This window comes from Rhinoderma darwinii, chromosome 2 (assembly GCF_050947455.1).
Source record: "Rhinoderma darwinii isolate aRhiDar2 chromosome 2, aRhiDar2.hap1, whole genome shotgun sequence".
In the NCBI taxonomy this organism is placed as follows: Eukaryota; Metazoa; Chordata; class Amphibia; order Anura; family Rhinodermatidae; genus Rhinoderma; species Rhinoderma darwinii.
Window position 1 is genome coordinate 166,166,582 of NC_134688.1, and position 15,970 is coordinate 166,182,551.

Consider the following 15,970-nt stretch of genomic DNA (forward strand, 5'->3'; position numbering starts at 1 on the left):
AGTGACAGGTCACTTCTTTGACGCGGGCGTCTATTTACGCGCCGTCATTTGACAGCGGCGCGTAAATATACGCCTCGTGTGAACAGACAAACGTCTGCCCATTGCTTTCATTGGGCAGATGTTTGTCAGCGCTATTGAGGCGCTATTTTCGGGCATAATTCGGGGCAAAAACGCCCGATTTACGTCCGTAAATAGGCCGTGTGAACATACCCTAACACTGGGAACTGGAAAACACTGGGAGACCATTTGCAAGACAAACTTAGATAATCAACAACTCTCAGGCAAGGAACCAGTGGGCAGACCCTTTTTATAGTCCAGCAGCCATTTGGGCTAATAATTGATGGGTGACAGCTGGACGAGTACTGGCCCTTTAAGGCCGTGCACGCGCGGCGCCCTGCGGGAATCAGTACGAGGACCCGGAAGTGAGTGCCGGCGTCTCCCTGGAGGGAGCAGACGCCGTGAAGAGAGATGTCCATGGCCTGGACCGTCAAGAGGAAAGTCTGAACGACGACCCCCGGCCATAGACGTAACAACTGCACTGCAAAAATGCACGTACTTTTAATGAGATTTGATGCGGTTTTGCAGTTGGCATAGAAACCACAGTGAAGCCGAATATGTAAACATTTTATACATAGAAAATAGTTTTTAATGAAAAAAGGGTTAAAATGTATTTATTGTGTGGGGAAAATTTTAATTTGTATTAAAAACTTTATGAAACTCAATATAGTATTACAAAGCATTACTGCCTGTCAGTGTATCACTGACAGGCAACCTATTAGAACATACCTCTTGAATGGCCCAATAGGCAGTTTCTAAATGAGGACCTGGGGACCTTTGTTAGGTAAACCTTCGGCGCACCGCGATTGAGCCCTCTCCCTCTGTCAAACACCTTAGATGCCAGGGTCGCTATTGCCCTCAGCATCTAAGAGGTTAAACTGCTGGGATTAGAGGGAAAAAGTGAGGGTCCGGTACATGATGAGGCAAGTAAAAAAGGCAATGGTGTTTATTGGTATCAAATAATAAAACAAGTGTTTCAAATCATGGCGTCTTTACCCTGCAATAATAGTGAGAGGACCAATACACTTGTTTTTTGCTGGGATTAGAGTTATATCCGACCTCTGTTGGAACCCGGCGCCATTTTTCCCATAAAAATGACGGACACAACAACAGAACCCATTAGAATTTAATGCAGACCGTTGGGCACCGGTGGTATCCATCCTACGACCACGTTTAATGTGGAACAGTCTAAAACAATGTACCCATGTTTGATGAAGCAAATAATTTTGGAAACACAATATTGACAGAAAAATTTCAGACGTTCAAAACGATATAAATAAACTAGATGAAAAATGTCTGCTAATAAACAGAGGCTGAGAAATGTCAAAATGTATGTTTTACGCTTACTGAGGAATAAAAGACAAAAAGTCCTCAATATATACAGTATGAAAAAAACCAGCAACATAGTCTGTGGGGTCTGCACACTTGAGATGACACTAATGTACTCCATCTTAATTTACCTGATCATTAGCTTCAAGTTTGTTCAGCTGTAAAGCCGCAAATACTAATTGCTTCAACATCACAAAATCATATCTGTCCTCTTCATCTCCCCAGACAGCAGGGAGAAATTATCAGGGGTAAGCACGATAATATTTTAGAAGTGATGACTCACATCACCTTGTGTCAGTCAAGCAGGAGTTCTTACGAAAGATACTATTATTGAATCCCAAGGCCAAGAGTACACTACACACCAGGAGCCACATATACAGAACAGCAGGTCATTAATGCAAGACAGGGCAGCCCGGAGAGACTCACCAGCACAGGTGAACAGCCCTTGTACATTATGTTTTAGAAGGAATATGCTCAACTAATTTCAGAATGTATATCTAGTTTATAGCTTTTGGCATTGTAAGGCCATGTAGCGGATTTGTTGCGGATGGAAAACCTGCAGTGAAAGACTGTTGCAATCAAGTGGATTAAATGCACAAAATCTCATCCACATGCTGCTGAACATTTCTCGCACGTGACGTGCAGGTTATTGTTCTGGAAATGCTGCGGAAAAATCGGCACAAAAATCTGCCTCATGTGTGGGTACCCAAAGGCCTCATTCACAAATTACAGATTTGGTCAGTATTTTAACCCCTTTAGGGCCAGGCCTATTTTGCGTCGTTAGCGCTAATGTGTTAGCGCCATCTCACGTAAATGGAGCGGCCTCAGAAGCAGAGCCAGCGCAATCACCAGCGGGTGTCAGCTGTATATTACAGCCGACATCCCGCTGTAACGGCCAGGACCGGAGCTAGCCTCTGATCGTGCTAATTAACCCCTTAGATGCAATGATCAAAAGCAATCGCTGCATCCAGGTGGTTTCTAGCCTCTCTGCACCAATGTGCCGCGGGTTGCCATGGCAACTGGAGGCCTAACAATGGCCTCCTAGTCTGCAAAGCACGGAAGCCTTTTAGACCACACCTGGAGGTGAGGCCTAAAAGGCTTACCATTAGGGCCAAGAAGCTGAGCCTGCGCCATCATCTACGGGTGTCAGTTGTTTGTCAGATGTTGTAGCCTCCGATCCGGCCAAATAACCCCTTAGATGCAGTAATCAGAAGCGATCGATGCATCTAGGTGGTTAGATCGCACCCGATGGTTGCTATGGCAATGATCAGCACTCGCGGAGGTGCCAATGGTTGCTATGGCAAGCGGAGGCCTAAAAAGATATCCCGTTATCATTCCCTGCATGGTGGACATCGTGAAGAAATAAAATAAAAAACAAATTCCAGAATAGCTGTTTTTTGGTCACCACCCTTCCCAAAACAGAAAAAAAAATTTATAAAAATTTATAAAAATATTGCATGTACCCCAAAATTGTACCAATTAAAACTACAGCCCGTTCCGTAAAAAACAAGCCCTCCCACAGCTTTTTTGACAAAAAAAACAAAACTTCAGGCTCTCAGAATATGGGGATATAAAAAAAAGAAAAAAGAAAAAAAGAAGTGATTGTATTGTGCAGACACTGTAAAAAAAATTAATAATTTTTACATATGGTATGGCCACAATCGTATCGACCCGTAGTATAAAATAAATATGTAATTTATAGCGCACGGTGAACGCCGTAAAAAAAAAAAAAATAAGAAAAACATTGGCAGAATTGCTTGTTTTTGGTCACTTTATTTGCCAACAAATTGAATAAAATGGGATAATTTAAAAAAAAAACAAAAAAAACAACTACTGTATAATGTACTACAAAACAGTACCAATGAAAACTACAGATTGTGCCACAACAAAAACTTTAACGCAGCTCCGGTGGGGCAATAGTAAAAAAAAGTTCTGCCTCTCAGAATACAGTGACACAAAATGTGCAGAGAATTCCAAAAGGGGGTATAAGATTGGGCACCATTTATCAGTGCGACACCGGCCACACATCTGCAGATTATTATTTATTCCCCCAATTATTATACCCTGATATAATCCGCACAGATTACATATGCCCACACATTATAAACTAAAGCACCAGCAATACCCCAAACAGAATAACTGCAAAGCAAAATTTGTGCTCGAAAAGCAAAATGGTGCTCCCTCCCTTCTGAACCCTACAGTGTGCCCAAACAGAAGTTTACGTCCACATATATGGCATCGCCATACCCGGGAGAACCCGCTTAACAGTTTGAGATATTTGTCTGCAGTGGCACAAACTGGGTACCACATATTGGGCACTAAAATGGCATAATGGTGGAAAATTTCAATTTTCCCTTTGCACTGAGCATTCATTTCTAATATATTTAAAAAAAACAACGGTGGGGTCAAAATGTTCACTACACCCCTTAAAAGATGCCTTGAGGGGTGCAGTTTCCAAAATAGAGGTGACTACTTGGGTGAATTGATTTAATATTTGACCTTCGAGCACTGCAATTGTGAGAAAATGCTGCGAAAATCACCAAAATAGGCCTCAAATGAGCATTGTGCTCTTTCACTCCTGAGCCCTGTCATATGTCCAGGCAACTGATAAATGCTTTGAGGGGTGTGGTTTCCAAAATGGGGTCACTTCTCAGGGTTCTACACTCTACTCTGGTGCCAAATGGCACTCCTATTTTGAGCTTTACCATGTGCCAAAACAGCAGTCTAGGGCCACACATGAGGTATTGCCATACTCAGGAGAAAAAAACACCACATCATTTGTTACTCAATTTCTCCCATTGCCCCTCGTAAAAATAAAAATAAAAGGGAGCTAAAATTACATATTTTGGGGGGGAAATTAACGTTTTCATTTTTACTGCGTTATTCTAATAAAATCTATGAAACACCTTTTGGGGTCAAAATGCTCACTACACCCCTAGATGAATGCCCCGAGAGGTGTAGTTTCCAAAATGGAGTCACTTCTCAGGGGTTTCTACTGTACTGGTACCTCAGGGGCTCTACAAATGCGACATGGCACCTAAAAACCAATCAAACAAAGTTTACATGCCAAGTATCGCTCTTGCAATTCTAAGTCCTGCCGTGTGTGCAAACAGAAGTTTATCCCCATATATGGGGTATTGCCGTACTCGGGAGAAATTGCTTTACAAATGTTGGGGTGCTTTTTCTCCTTTATTCCTTGTAAAAATTAGAAAATTCTATGTTTTTTCAGGAAAAAAAAAAACAGCCTAATTCCAATAAATTCAGCAAAAAATCTGTGGGGTTAAAATGCTAACTATACCCCTAGAAAAATTCCTTGAGGGGTGTAGTTTCCAAAATAGGGTCACTTTTGGGGGGTTTCCACTGTTTTAGCACCACAAGAGCTCTTCAAACTTGACATGGTGCCTAAAACACATTCTAATGCTTCAGTCCATTACTACACTAGGGCCACATGTGTGATATTCCTAAAGACTGTAGAATCTGGGCAAAAAATATTGAGTTGCGTTTCTCTGGTAAAACTTTGTGTTACAGAAAAAAAAACAAAAAACAACTGTATTACAAATGAATTGTGGCAAAAAAAAATTAATTGCTTTGCTTTGCTTTAATTCCTCTGAAACGCCTAAAGGGTTAAAACACTTTCTGAATGTTGTTTTGAATACTTTGAGGGGTGCAGTTTTTAAAATGGGGTGTTTTATTGGGGGTTTCAAATATATGGGCCCCTCAAAGCTACTTCAGAACTGAACTGGTCCCTGAAAAAATTGCCCTTTGAAATTTTCTTGAATACGTAAGAAATTGATGCTAAAGTTTTAAGCATTTAACGTCCTAGAAAAATAAAAGGACATTCAGAGAACGATGCCAACATAAAGTAGACATATGGGAAATGTTAATTAAGAACTTTTACAAGCCGACACCTTTAAATTTAGAAAAATCATAATTTTTCAAATTTTCTAAACATTTTGGTGTTTTTCACAAAAAAGCAGTGAATTTATCGGCCATATTTTGCCAGTAACAAAGTCCAAAATGTCACGAGAAAATAATCTCGGAATCGCTTTGATAGGTAAAAGCATTCCAAAGTTATTACCACATGAAGTGACACATCAGATTTGAAAAAATGGGGCTGGTCCTGAAGGCCAAAATGAGCCCGGTCCTGAAGGGGTTAATGACCAAGCATTCTCTCTCATTTTTCTCTACAAAGTCATAACTTTTTATTTTTATGTCGACAGCCATATGAGGGCTTGTTTTTTTCCGGTACCAATTGTATTTTTCAATTGCACAATTTTTGGGTGTATGTGTTATATTGTTTAAACTTCTATAAAAAAATTTTAGGGAAGGAATTGAAAAAATAAAAAAATAATGTTTTTCATATTTCAAATTGACGCCGTTCACTATGCAGTGTAAATAACATGTTAACTTTATTCTATGGGTCAGTACGATTACGACGATACCAAATAGGTATCATTTTTTATATTTTACTACTTTTGCACAACTAAAGCACTTCTAACCCCTTAATGACCAGGCCTGAAAAGGTCTTAATGACCAGCTACATTTTTCAGCTTTTATCTGTGCATTTCAGCAGGCATAACTTTTTTATTTTTACATCGACATGGCCGCATAAAGGCCTTGCTTTATGAAGGAGAAATTATATTTTTTTTCTTCACAGTTTGTAGGTAGCAAAAAATATATTTTTTATATTTTTGAATATAGGAAAAAGCGATTCTTGGCATAGTTTTTCTTGTTTATTTTTTTCCCGTTCACGTTTCACGCTAAATAAACTGAGATTAATTATTCAGGTTATTACGGTCGTTTAGATACCCAATATGTGAAGGTTTATTTTTTTTTATTTAGTATAAGGACCATAAAATATATTTTATGCAAAATAAGGACTTTTATTTTGGATTTCTTTTTATTTATTTATTTTGGGGCTTTTCTAATCCCATTAACCCCTTAGGGTATGTTCACACGCCCTATTTACGGACATAATTCAGGCGTTTTACGCCTCGAATTACGGTCGAAAAAACGGCTCCAAACATCTGCCCATTGAATTCAATGGATCTTACGGTGTTCTGTGCAAACAGGCTTTTTTTTTTACATGCCGCTGTCAAAAGACGGCGCGTAAAAAGATGCCCGCCTCAAAGAAGTGCACGTCACTTCTTGGGACGTAATTGGAGCCGTTTTTCATGGCCGTTTTCACTCCAATGAAAACCAGCACCAATTACGTCCGTAAGAGACGCCGCGAAAAACGCGTGCACTTGTCAAAACGTCTGAAATTCAGGAGCTGTTTTTTTGCCTGAAATCAGCTCCGTAATTTTAGACGTAATTGGCGTTGCCGTGTGAACATACCCCTAGTGACCAGCCTATTTTAGGCCCTAATGGCCAAGCTATTTTTTTCTTTTTTCTATAGTCGCATTCAAGGAGCTATAACGTTTTATTTTTCCGTCAACATAGATGTATGAGGACTTGTTTTTTGCGGGAATAGTTGTACTTTTTAATGGCACCATTTTGGGTACATAATTTTTTGATCAACTCTTATCAACTTTTTTTTGGAGGGGAATAGAAAAAAAAACCTGAAATTCCACCGTTCTATGCGTTTTAAATGGACGCCGTTCACTGAACGGCATAACATGTTACCTTTATTCTACGGGTCGGTACGATTATGACGATACCACGTATGAATAGGTTTTTTATGTTTTATGACTTTTGGACAATAAAAACACTTTTGAACTAAAATTATTTGTCGTTTTCCAAGAGCCGTAATTTTTTTATTTTTCTGTCAATGTTGGGCTTGTTTTTGCGGGACGAGATGTAGTTTTGATTGGCACTGTTTTGGGGTGGATGGGATTTATGGATTAACTTTTATTATGACTTTTTGGGGGGCAATGGGAAAAAATAGCAATTTCGCCAAAGTTCACCTTGTGGTTTAAATTACATATTAACTTTATTGTCATTACGATCGCTGCAATACCATATATGTGTAATTCTATTTATTTTGTACACTTTTACTAAATAAAACCACTTTTATGACACTCCATCGGAGGCCCACGATTGCATTTGCGGGCCGCCGATGGGTGAGAGAGAGAGCTCCCTCCCTCTAACAAGTTAAATGCCGCGGTCACTATTGATTGCGGCATTTAACGGGTTAAAACAGCCGCGATCGAAGTAAACTTCGATCACGGGAGTTGGAGCAGGTACCCGGCAGTCAGACAGCCGAGTCCCGGCTCCAGCCTGCACGGGACACCCGTGCAGGGCTTAGACTGGGCCGCCGTGAAAAGGCGGCAGCCTAGCCTAAGGCTCATTAGTGACCGCCGGGATAAGTCCTATTGGTGGTCATGAAGGGGTTAAGGGAAAACTTTATTTATAACTTTATTTTTTACTAGTAATGTATTAGCATATTCCTGTATGTGAATACATTGTACTATGTCACTATGACACAGGCTGCTGTTAGCGCAGCACATAGTGTGCCCTAACAGCAGGCTTACTGAACAGACAGCCCCGGGGTCCTTTCTAGGTCCCCAGGGCTGACTGCAGAGGGATTCCCTGCTCTTTGATCAGGTCAGTTGACGCGATCAATGACGGGAGTTCATTTTGATTATGCCGCAGTCACAGACCGTGGCGATCAAAGAGTTAAACAGCTGGGGTTGGAATGTTTTCCGACCCCAGCTGTATTCAGCAGGCTTCTCAAAGATCAGCAGCTGTTAGTTACATGCACCGCCTGCCGTCAAAAGATAGGGCGGTCGTTAAGTGGTTAAACAAGAACCATCTGTTTTCGCATCGCTGGTTTCCAAGAGCCATAACTTTATATCAGTTGATGTAGCCATATATGGGTTTGTTTTTTGCAGGACGAGATGTAGTTTTTTTTTATTGGAATAATTTTGGGGGTACATGGGACTTAGGCCTCATGCAAACAGCCGTGCCTGTATTCACGGCCCGCATGGTGCCTTAATGATTAACTTATATTTCCTTAGTGGGGGGGGGGGGGATAGGGAAATTTCCCATTGTTTGTGTGTTTTTTTTCTGACAATCACCTGGCCGCTTAATTGTGTCAACTTTATTATTCGGGTCGCTACGATCGCGGCGACTATACCATATTTGTGTATGTGTTTTTTTTTATAACACTTCTATTAAATAAAACCAACTGTATAATGACCAGCCTATTTTAAACCTTAACCCCTATCGATACGCCAAAGTCAGGTAGGGGGAAGTATGGAATGGGCTCACGGAGTGAACCCACTCCATACGATGCCGGTGTCGGATGTATGTTAAAGCAGACACTTCAGAGTAACGAGCAGCATCGCGCTCGATCCCACTCGTTTAACTCGTTAAATGCCGCGGTCATTAGCGACCCCAGCATTTAAATAGTTAGAAAGAGGGGGGGTGACCCCCTCTAACAACTCATCGCACCCCCCACAATACAATCGCGCGGGGGCGATGGTTGCTAGGGCTGCCTGGGGGCCTACATTAGTATTGCAGTATATCGTCCAAGCGATTTAACGATCGCTGGTTGAAGTCCCCTAGGGGACTAATAAAAAAAAAGTAAAAGTGAGTAAAATAAAGTTGTTTTAATGAGTAAAAAAAATAAAAATAAATTAAAAACTTCAAAAAACCCCTCTTTTCCCATTTCCCCCCTAGAGCATAGTAAAAAAAGAAATAAAAAACATAATTGGTATTGCTGCGTCCATAAAAGTCTGACATCATTAGTTAATCCACACAGTGAACGCCGTAAAATAAACAAAACGCCAGAATCTCTATTTTTTTGGTCACAATTCCCACAAAACAAATGAAATAAAAAGTGATCAAAACGTTGCATGTAACCCAAAACAGTATAATTAAAAACGACAGCTTATCCCGCCAAAAATAAGCACTCATACCACTTAAATCGACGGAAAAATTAAAACGTTATGGCTCTCGGAATTTGGCGACAAAATAAATTTTTACTTTTTACACTTAGGGTTTTACTTGTAAAAGCAGTAAAATATAGAAATATATATATATATTTGGTATCGCCGTAATAGTTTTGACCCACAGAATAAAGTTAACATGTTGCTTTAATTACAAAGTGAATTCCGTAAAAACGACGCACAAAAAACAATGGAGGAATCGCTGTTTTTTTCATTTTCTACCCAACAAATACATTATTTCCCGTTTTCTAGTACATTATATGGCACAATAGATGGTGCTACGAAAAACTACAACTTGTCCCGCAAAAAACAAGCCCTCATAGAACTATATCGACGGAAAAATAAAAAAGTTAAGGGTTTTGGAAGGTAGGGAGGAAAAAACGAAAATGAAAATCTGAAAAAGGGCTGCGGTGGGAAGGGGTTAAAGAGAACCTTTCACCTCCCCATACATGTGCAGCTGAGTGCAGCATGTAATGGGGAGGGCTGCACAAACCCTGGGGCACTTTACATTTTTTTCCTACCTCCCTCCGTTATTTAGATATCGGTGCCATTATATTTGGCGCCCGATATTTAAATAACCCCCGAAACAATCAACGGGGCATGTACTGGCAAGGGGGCAGTGGCGTAACTACCGCGGTAGCAGCCGTAGCGCCCGCTACGGGGCCCGCGGCTTGAGGGGGCCCGTACCGCCAGCCGACACACCCCCCGATATGCCTGGTGGCGCCGCTAGCAGCCGTTATGGCTGCTACAGCGGTAGCGCCGCTACTATGGGGCCCGCGCCGCTGAGCCGCCAACAAGTATGGGCCGGGCGGCACAGGCCCTCTCATGCCTGTAGGCGTCGCTAGCACCAGAGGGGGCCCTGGTGCTAGCGACAGCCAAATACATGCATTAGCGCTGAAAGGCCGGTCATGTTCCGTGCCAGACCATCCAGAGCCTTACATTGACGCCGATTGGCTAGCTGCACGATGACGTCATGCTTGAAAGGCCCTGATTGACGGGGCAAGTCATTCTGCCCCGCCAATCAGCGTCATTGGACGACGCTCGTTCAGCTCCTGCAGACCTGCCCAGAAGAGAGCAGATCTGCATCGCCAGTGAACAGGAACGGGATCATGAGAGTATGTAAAGTTTTTTGTTTTTTTTCTCATAAAACTGTGAGTGGCATTATCTATAGCGGGGGTTCAATCTACCGGGGGGTCGTCTATATGTGGGCCACTATATGCAGGGGGGTCTATATGTGGGGATATGGGGCACTATCTACACGGGGGTCTATATGTGGGGCACTATATATAGGGGGAGCTATATGTGAGACTATACAGGGGTGGGCTATATGTAGAGAACTATCTATAGGGGAGCTATTTTTTTAAGGGTACTTTCTATAGGGGTGGGCTATATATGGGACACTATATACAGGGGTGGGTTTCCTGTGGGGCACTAGCAACAGGGTGGCTATATGTAGTGCACAGTCTACAGAGGTGAGCTATATGTGGGACACTATATACAGGGGGAGCTATATGTGAGACACTATATACAGAGGTGGGCTATACGTGGAGCACTATCGATAGGGGAAGCTATATGTAGGGCAACACGGTGGCTCAGTGTTTAGCACTATTGCCTTGCAGCTCTGGAGTCCATATGTGGGCACTATCTACAGGGGCTTCTATGTAGGTCACTATCTACAGGGGGCACGGTTTGTGTGTGTGTGTGTGTGTGTGTGTGTGTGTGTGTGTGTGTGTGTGTGTGTGTGTGTGTGTGTGTGACAGTGTATGGTATTATAATCAGGGACAGCGCAGTATGGCGCTGTTAGAGTTGCAGTGTATAGTGCGTTATTATATTTAGAGGTGTTGAGAATTTTAACTTTGTTTATAGGTGCAGAAATGTTTTAAAAGTGAAAAGCTGAAGACATCGGAGCGGAAAACTGTAGAAATGGGTCATGGCCGGTAGAAATCAATCATAGATGTCTGGACCAAGGGAAGAAGAAAAGAACTTGAATCTGAGACGGCACCGGTGAGTCACTTAATATAAATGTTTATTCTGCCTCTAATCAGCACTGAAGTCACTGTATGATGTGCAGCGAGATGATGGGTGGTATGATTTATTTTTTTGTGAAACAGCATCTCCCAGCATATCCTTACCATTGTTCGGGCCATGCAGGGAGCTGTAGTTTTACGCCGTACAAACCCATACGGCAGGGGTTGCACTAAATAAAGCTGTATTTGTTCTGGTGTTGTATATATGTACTGATATTCCGGGCGGGGCCTGGAAGGCTGCCGTGCTAGGCAGACTGGGAGGCCAGTATTAGGCCTCCAGTTGCCATTTCAGCCACCGGAACGTCGGCAATTTTATTGCTGGGGTGTTGATGAGCTACAAAGTACTTAAATGCAGCGATCGCTTTTAACAACTGCATATAAGGGGTTATTTGCGGGGATCTAAGCTCAATTCGGTCCCTGCTATTTCAGCGGGATTTCAGCTGTAATACACTGCTGACATCTGGCGATGATGGCACCAACTCCGCTTCTGAGCCGGTGCCATGCATTTGTCGTATGGATATGACTTATCTATACGACAATTGTCGGCAAGGGGTTAACTAAGTAAAAAAAGGCACAAATTTTGGCGCAAATCTAGATTTGATTTTTTCATTTGATTATGGATCTCTTTTGTGACATTTTTTCCTAGATAAGATTTTCTACTCGAGTTGAAAATGAGTCACAATTTATTAAGAGGTGTGCATCATAATAAATAAATTTGGCACAAATCCCTCCAACTACCTCACTTACTTAGAATGGCGTAATACACCAGTCTTAGTATATGTTGGCCTGTTTCTTGCTGGCAGTTTAGTAATTTGTACTTTATAATCATTGTTCCCGTGTTGTACTGGAAATCAGCTCTTTATGCACGGACTTCCTAGTGATTCTGTGATAGACTTGTGTTTATACACACCAGACAATCTGATGAGATCGAGCTGCGGAGAGGAGGGAGCCGGAACAATGAGGAGGCAGGAGGTGGATTTCAGACTACCTCAAGCTCCCTATAGGCACGGAAGCTAAGCTGTAGTCACAGATCTGCCCTAATGAAGCCGAGCTATAGACCTATAGATACGGACATATATCCTTTTAAGATCACGACAAGACAGTCACTTTAATTTATAGCTTACTTATTGTGGTTTATGAAAAACTTATGCTTGTAAAGGTTAAATGTAAAAGACACAAGGAAACTCACTGCTGCCGAATCAACATCACTGTGAACTGCCACGGTTTTTATACCCATTTTCCTGCAGGTCTTGATTACCTGGTGGTACAAAGAATAATTTTATTCAGCATACAGTCAGATTTCCACCACAGACTCCAAACTGTAAACACGATATTGCAATCGATACTGCGTTCACTTCGTCTAAGACATAACTAATCATTTAGTAAACCCCAAAATGTAGCATGAATTCCTACTGTATCAAATTTGTGCACGCTCTCACCCCTAGGATGTTGCCATGGTCAAGAATAGCGCAAAATAAATAAGTATCATTCTAAAAGCTTTGAAGTATGAACAAAACATAGCTGTGCTGTCGTACTGGACTGACAATCTGACATTAGCCTCTACTTAAAAATCTGACACAAAGCGTGTAATACAACACCATTGATTTCAATTTGGCATTTTAGATGTTTTTAAGGTTTTTTTTCACTTTTAAGGATCGGAGATTCTAAGCGTTTATAAAAATGAAATACATTTTAGAGTGCTAAATCTGCATATGAGTGATAGGTTGAAGTTGCCTGCTCAATCTTATAAACTTTACACAATTTTGCAAACCCTGTTTTGTGTCTACATGAATAAAGAATACAAAAAAAAAAATGTAGTCTGATGTTACAGTCAAGCTCGCTTTCATCTATCCCCTACTTCTTGCTAGACATTCAGTAGGATCTTTTCAATGAAAACTTGGAAATTGCTTCATCTTTTTTATTTTAGATGTATTGGTACAATAAAATAACATTGGTTTCATAGATGTCCATATAGATCTCCCAAAATTCTACACTCTACTATCATGTATTTAAAAGTTCCATTCAGCCATTTCTTAATATCTGTTCCTCGGAAAAACGGCTGAAAACTAGTATGGTCCCCATTACAATTTCTATAACTGGCTGGTTTACCGTTTCGCACTCTAGGCAAGCTGGGTGACAATCCCTATAAAGGCTGTAGTGGCAGCCTAATGTCAATCTCTCTCCTAAAATCCTATAAACAAAACTAAACTAAAATAAAAATAACACAACTTAATTTTTAGCAAGTTGACAGAAAAGCACATGATCTTTTGTTAATTTAAAGGGGTTAGCCGAAGGGCCAAAAAAATAAAAAAAAATAAAAACATACAACATGCCTCACTTAGGTTTTCGTGTCTATAACCTTCCCCTGATATCACGGCCCAAACGCTGCCAGACTTTGGGGTTGAAGGCCGGGTCGCTGCTAAATTACATGTACAATCATGCGTTACTGCCCTCTCGGCAGTCTAATCATCGCCCACAGAGCCAGGACTTAGAAGGAGGCTGGCTTAGTAAACCATCAGTAGCCGCACCAGCCCCTTTACTTCACATGTTCGATGACACACCAACACCAAGGGGGAGTAGGAAGCAGCCATATGTCTTGTGTGGCTGTGTCGGCGCGTCATCATGTAGTTATAAACAGTGCTTCCGGGATCACATGACTGGAGTTTAGTAACCTGTTTTTGAGCAATATTTAAAAAAAAGTTTATTCGTAATCATGTTTAAATCTAATTCTAGGATAACTAAGCAAGAGTATATTTTCTCTGGATATCCCCTTTAAAGCCTATTGCTGTTCTTATACTTAGATTATAACTGTAGAGTGGAGACACTTACCCTGCATGCAATCTCTCCTCTGTTGGCAATTAGAACTTTTTCAAATGTCTAGAAGGAGAAAAAAAAAAAAACTTATTTTGCTTTAAAAAAAACAAGGAAGAATTGGATTAAGAATATGCTACACTTTGTATATGAAGGATGAGAACATAAGATACTATTAGAATAAAAAAACAAAAACGAGCAGAAAATTTGTTAAACCAAAATTGTTCCAACATGTAACATGTATTGGCTACCGCATTTTAGGGGATGAAAAATAAATTTTTAGGTCTAAAATTAAATACATCAAGTAACTACTAATTAACGACGGCAAAAATTACACAAAATCAAAAAGATGCACGTGGCATGATGTATTTGGTACTGCCTACGAAATGACAGCAACACTTACAAAATAATTATAAATTCAATGACAAAGTTATTGTTGCATATAAATAGATACAAATACATGAAAATGTAAACATACCCACGATGAAAGATTAACCCCCAAGGGCTATGATCAATCAGATACAGCACATATAGAAAATGGAAAGCGCAAATGTTACAATCAATGTAAGCCACATAAGTATACTTTATACAAGGACAGAAATGAAGTGCAAAAGTGTATACAATAAGCCAAATACGTAGATTAAGGAGAAGTGGAACATATAAAGGGGTAACTCACCCCGACACGTGTTTCCCCTGCTTCTTCTGGAGGTCGTATATAGGATTAGGAAGATACCAGTGTTGAAAATTTTACTGCTTGGATCAGTGTAAAAAATAAGTTTTATTCGGACGTGAGAGTGTCCACCGAACCAGGAAGTGACCGGCATCTAGCACGCCATCCACTCCCCTATGCAGTTGATTAATACGCCTGTATTCTATATAAGCTGTTGCGGGGAACGTGTTCACATCAGTGTATCATTATGAGAAAGACATACACTTGGACGCACCCACTTCACTAATCATGACACTATTATTTTTTTAACTAATGCCAACATATTCCACAGCACTTTACAATTCAGGGGGTACAGGTAGCGACAATATCAGACATTACATAGTGACAAATTAATTAACATATTAAAAGATGTGTAAGGGCCCTGCTCACAAGAGTTTATAATCTATGAGGAAATAGGAGTAATACAAGAGGTAAAGCGTGCTTGATTTGTACAATGGTCCGGCCATCTTTTGTACAAGATTAGGGAAGACACAAAACTGCGTGAGCCAGTCTCTGTGCAGACACAGAAAAGAAGTGAATCAGGGTGCAAGGAGTGAGAGATATTGTTATATGAAGGGATCAGGAGATGGGAGTGGGTTCAGATTATGGAGGATGATAAGAGATTGTAGTTCGAACATAGAGAACGAGTAGGGTGGTACACAGAGGTGAGGGGAGAGAGGAAGGGAAATGTAGATGTAGCAAGGAATCCATGTCTCATCTGCATATTAACTCTTTCCATGCCATGGACATCACTCACATCTGGGCAGGAAAGGCCCATGTATGCAAGTCTTATGTCCTTGGCTAGAAAGGTCTATACTAATGTCAACATTTTGGCTTCATTTTGACACTTGAAATATAGGGCTTTCCAGCTTTGAAATGACCTGTTGACATTTGGTTTTCCATTTTCTTTTTAAATATTTTTTTTAGTTTCTTAAAACTGAAAGTTGCTTTAAAGAAGCATGTGTGCCTCCTGCAAGTCCCATGAGATGTCCCCCACACACTCACCATCCCTACATTTTTTTTTGTATTTTTTTTTTTTTTTTAACATCCCTCGTATCAGGAAAATTCTGCCGCCATTTCCATTTTTGACTGGTCTCCTCTCATGTTTCTGCTCCCCCCCCCCCAGCATGCCGACACTATTTCAC

At 40.9% G+C, this 15,970-nt stretch overlaps 1 protein-coding gene across 3 annotated transcripts in view; it reads right to left on the reverse strand.

Annotated features, from left to right (window-relative positions):
• Positions 1-15,970, reverse strand: part of PCCA (propionyl-CoA carboxylase subunit alpha) — a 614,152-nt gene that overhangs the window by 514,297 nt on the left and 83,885 nt on the right. For 2 of the 3 annotated variants that reach the window (XM_075852453.1, XM_075852451.1), the window contains exons 3-5: positions 14,595-14,621; positions 14,135-14,182; positions 12,495-12,563 (exon numbers count right to left, since the gene is read on the reverse strand). In XM_075852453.1, the coding sequence (XP_075708568.1) occupies positions 12,495-12,563; positions 14,135-14,182; positions 14,595-14,621 (144 nt within the window). The remainder of the gene's footprint in view (positions 1-12,494; positions 12,564-14,134; positions 14,183-14,594; positions 14,622-15,970) is intronic. The other variant, XM_075852452.1, reaches the window with a different exon arrangement.